Here is a 4,087-nt window from a genome sequence, read left to right as displayed (position 1 = left end):
AGAAATCCGACTAATTGACTGAATCATGTAAACCCGGGTTTTTCCTATTGTCGGATTATTAAAGTGCAGGTAAACGCAGAAATCAGATTATTGCCATAAACTGATTACTCACAGTTATCAGTTTATTGGTGTGCATGTAAACGCACTCATTGCTGGCACTGTATGCTAATAGATAAAGGAGTGAGGATAATACCGTACGTCAGGGGTTCCCAAACTTAAGAATACCGCGGCCCCCTTTGAAATGTGAAACCCTTTAATCACAACTCTGATCAACACACAAGAGGAAGATGATGTATTTTCCTATATATCTTTTATTTCATTAATGGAGCATGAGAACTTGGGCATAAGGGAAATTAATAATCCATCCACATACAGAAATTGAGGTAAAATCCCCAAAACCAGATTGCCAACATTTTCTCCGCTCTTACTCATCAATAGTATTTAAATACATAACACATTTGTTGAGACAAAATGTGATGAGCAACAACAAGAAATCAACCCACAAGCTATTAATGCTATTTAGGCTGTGAAAAATGCTACCTGATCTGTAAAGGGGAGACTGGTGGGTACCCAGTGAACCAGTTTTCATTCAGATAAATTGAGCTGAGAGGTCAAGGGACCCCTTTGAAATAGTTTTCCCTCGCCCAAATGTAACCTACGTTTGGAGCGTTATTTAGCCCCCTTCCTTCCTGACAAGCTAGCATGTTATGCTTAATAATGCCTTATGTCTTCTAGTGTCTTCTGATAACAGGATCTCCATGTAGCTTTAAAAATGACCCTGCAGCCATTTAATTGCCCGCAAAAATGTGTTGGCAGACCACTTGCGGCCTACCTGTTGTACCTCCACGGCCCACTAGTGGGCCGCGGAGTGGCCCACACTTTGGGAATCACTGCCGTACATGTTTGAATTCCTTAGTTTTACCTATGCGGTGTTCTAAGCAGACAGGATGGCATGCAGTAGTAGATGATAGAACACGTGAGACTTGACTTGGACTTGTGACCAAAGAATTTAGACTTGACTTGGACTTGCCCCTCAAAGACTTGGGACTTGACTTTGACTTGAGCTCAAAGACTTGAGACTTGACATGGACTTCCAAAAAAGGACTTGTGAGCATCTCTGTAGCAAACACACACACACACAGACACACACACACACACACACACACACACACACACACACACACACACACACACACACACACACACACACACACACACACACACACACACACAACACAGATCAACTGCTAGTTAAGCAACATCACACCAGAGGCGGTGCTAGTGTGATGATAACAGCACAGTTGTGATTCAGTCATAGCCATGAGTTCCGATCCGATTCTGATACCTGAATTTGGATATCTGCCGATACCGATTCAATACCAGAGCTCTTGGCTCCTACTGTGAAATCATTTAGTATTTGGTTTGTTAATCAATTATCTCACAGTATTAGTTACTTGGTTCATAATATTCCACTATATTAAATTCAACAATTAATAAAGGTCATTAGATATTTCCAAAACAATAGAGAGCCAAAGCCCCGCCCCTTCCGGTCAGGCCCTACGTGCTGCAGCACACAACCAGTGATGTCTGTCCCACCAGGCCATGTTGGTGTTGGTATGACATATATTGTGTGAGACGAGAGATGTAGTTGATTGAGCCGTTTCATACGAAACTAAAAGTTATGATTCAGTTTTACGACAAACTTCATTGTGTGAACTGCTGTGAACACACTACAGCCTGATCGTTACATTACAACAGCTGTGAACGCTGCCTGATCAACGTTAAATTACAACAGATGTGAACGCAGCCTGATCAACGTTACATTACAACAGCTGTGAACGCAGCCTGATCGTTACATTACAACAGCTGTGAACGCAGCCTGATCGTTACATTACAACAGCTGTGAACGCAGCCTGATCAACATTACAACAGCTGTGAATGCAGCCTATTCAACCTTACATTACAACAGTTGTGAAGTGGAGTGATATGCACACAGTGAAGTGTCCAGTGATGTTATAATGTATATCGGCACGCCTCTTCAGATTCATTTATTAAGGACTGCACAACAAAGTCGGCAGAATTTGCTTTTGGTACAGCAATCGTTGTAGCACATGAATATTGTGTCAGCATAAGACATTACAGTACACAGACATATGGCACCATAAATACAGAACATTCAACATATACATTGCTGGAGAGGTATACATTGAGATTTCAGAGGTGAGTGGAGTTCAGAAACCTGATGGCAGTGGGGAAAAAACTGTTTTTGAATCGGGTTGTTTTGGTGGAAATGGATCTGTAGCGCCGTCCAGAGGGTCTTGTCCAATCAAATCGCTCGACTGGAACTAGTAATATAATGACTTGTATCCTTCTACTGACTCTTCAGAATAAAAGCACTAATATATCAAATAATGCTGTGTGTGTGTGTGTGTGTGTGTGTGTGTGTGTGTGTGTGTGTGTGTGTGTGTGTGTGTGTGTGCGCGTGCGCGTGCGCGTGCGCGTGCGCGTGCGAGGAGGTGGTTGTGTATGTGTGTGTGTGTGTGTGTGTGTGTGTGTGTAGGACCTGAAGCCAGCTAACCTGCTCATCAGCTCCTCTGGTCATCTGAAGATCGCTGACTTTGGTCTGGCTCGACTGTTCAGCCCCCAGCCAGAACGCCTATACAGCCACCAGGTGGCCACCAGGTGTGTGTGTGTGTGTGTGTGTGTGTGTGTGTGTGTGTGTGTGTGTGTGCGTGCGTGTGCGCGTGCGCGTGCATGCGTGTGCGTGTGTGTGTCGGTGTTGCCTGGAGTTGAGTTTGGCTGCTCCTGGTCTGGCATCGTCATATGCAAATGCCTTTTCTTGGGTTTCATGAGTGATTCACCAATGAGCGCCGAGGGGGACTAACAATTGGCCAATCACCCTCAATAAAAAGCCCAACGGGTGGGACTAAGCCGTTGTCAAGACTGCGCCGAGGAGTAAACAACAATGGCCACCGCCTGCTATCATGGCATTCTTAAATTGATTAAAATTAAAAGTAGCAATTACTTTGAAATCCAAATGGCACACTGCTTGGAAGGAAATCCTATAATTCAATCAGGAGAGACTAAAGACCAGTGAATGAATACAATAATATTTATTACAATTGCTTAATGATGATGCATTACAGAAATGATGATGAGAATTAGGTATTGTTAATAGTCGTTGGCGCAGAGACACCACAGGGAGATAATGAGATAGAGCTGCATTAGATCTATCCCCCTGTAGAGTCTAGATACTGGTGGTGGTGGTGAAGCCTCTCTTGAGACTGATGAGTCTACAGACTGAAGAATCGGATGACTCTGATGGGTCTGCGAAGACTGGGTGGAGAGAGCGAGACTGACAGCAGGAGTAGAGCAGGCTGAAGGGCTGAATGAGATAAAAAGAGGCATATATAAGCAGACAACAGCCGTGTGATTGGCCTGCAATGGAGGGTGAGAAGCAATGTGATAGGCTTGAGCAGATTTGAAGAGGTGGAGAAATAAGAAGTGAACGGAAGTGAAAAGTGCAGATTATAGTCTTCCTGGATGAACCTCCGTTAGAACTACATCTACCTATATATACAATTTGAGTATTTGGGTGATGTTTGTTTCAAGTTCTGTGTTCGGCCACAGCTCTGCCGTTTTACGTGCAATCAGGCTGAAACCTTCAGGGTGTGTAAAGGGCACCGATGCGGGTGACCTGACGGAGCCAGACTTTTTAAAATAGACTAATTAGCTAATGATATGATGTCATCAGTGATGATGTCATCAGTGATGATGTCAAAAGTGATGTCATAAGGGCGCACGCACCACATTCCAACTGCAATATTTGTCAGGCATGGGAACAAAGACAGAACATTCTGTTTAAAAAGTGATGGAATGATTTGTCTTGTTGACTTGTTCTTTGAGCAGGATGTTGTTGACTTGTTCTTTGAGCAGGATGTTGTTGACTTGTTCTTTGAGCAGGATGTTGTTGACTTGTTCTTTGAGCAGGATGTTGTTGACTTGTTCTTTGAGCAGGATGTTGTTGACTTGTTCTTTGAGCAGGATGTTGTTGACTTGTTCTTTGAGCAGGATGTTGTTGACTTGC

The 4,087-nt window shown here is 43.6% G+C and overlaps 1 protein-coding gene across 1 annotated transcript in view; it reads left to right on the top strand.

The window, feature by feature from the left end:
• Positions 1 to 2,560: 2,560 nt before the first annotated feature.
• The window catches only part of LOC310772148 (cyclin-dependent kinase 20-like), a gene marked incomplete at its 5' end in the record, with an annotated part of 10,482 nt that continues 8,955 nt past the window's right edge, over positions 2,561 to 4,087 (top strand). Inside the window, one exon of the mRNA XM_083664596.1 lies at positions 2,561 to 2,682. Coding sequence (XP_083520722.1) covers positions 2,561 to 2,682 — 122 coding nt within the window. The remainder of the gene's footprint in view (positions 2,683 to 4,087) is intronic.

The sequence above is a fragment of the Poromitra crassiceps genome (assembly GCF_964638095.1).
Source record: "Poromitra crassiceps genome assembly, contig: HAP1_SCAFFOLD_2100, whole genome shotgun sequence".
NCBI classification, from domain to species: domain Eukaryota; kingdom Metazoa; phylum Chordata; class Actinopteri; order Beryciformes; family Melamphaidae; genus Poromitra; species Poromitra crassiceps.
The sequence above is the reverse complement of the archived record's forward strand: the minus strand, read 5'-3'. Positions and strand labels throughout refer to the sequence as shown.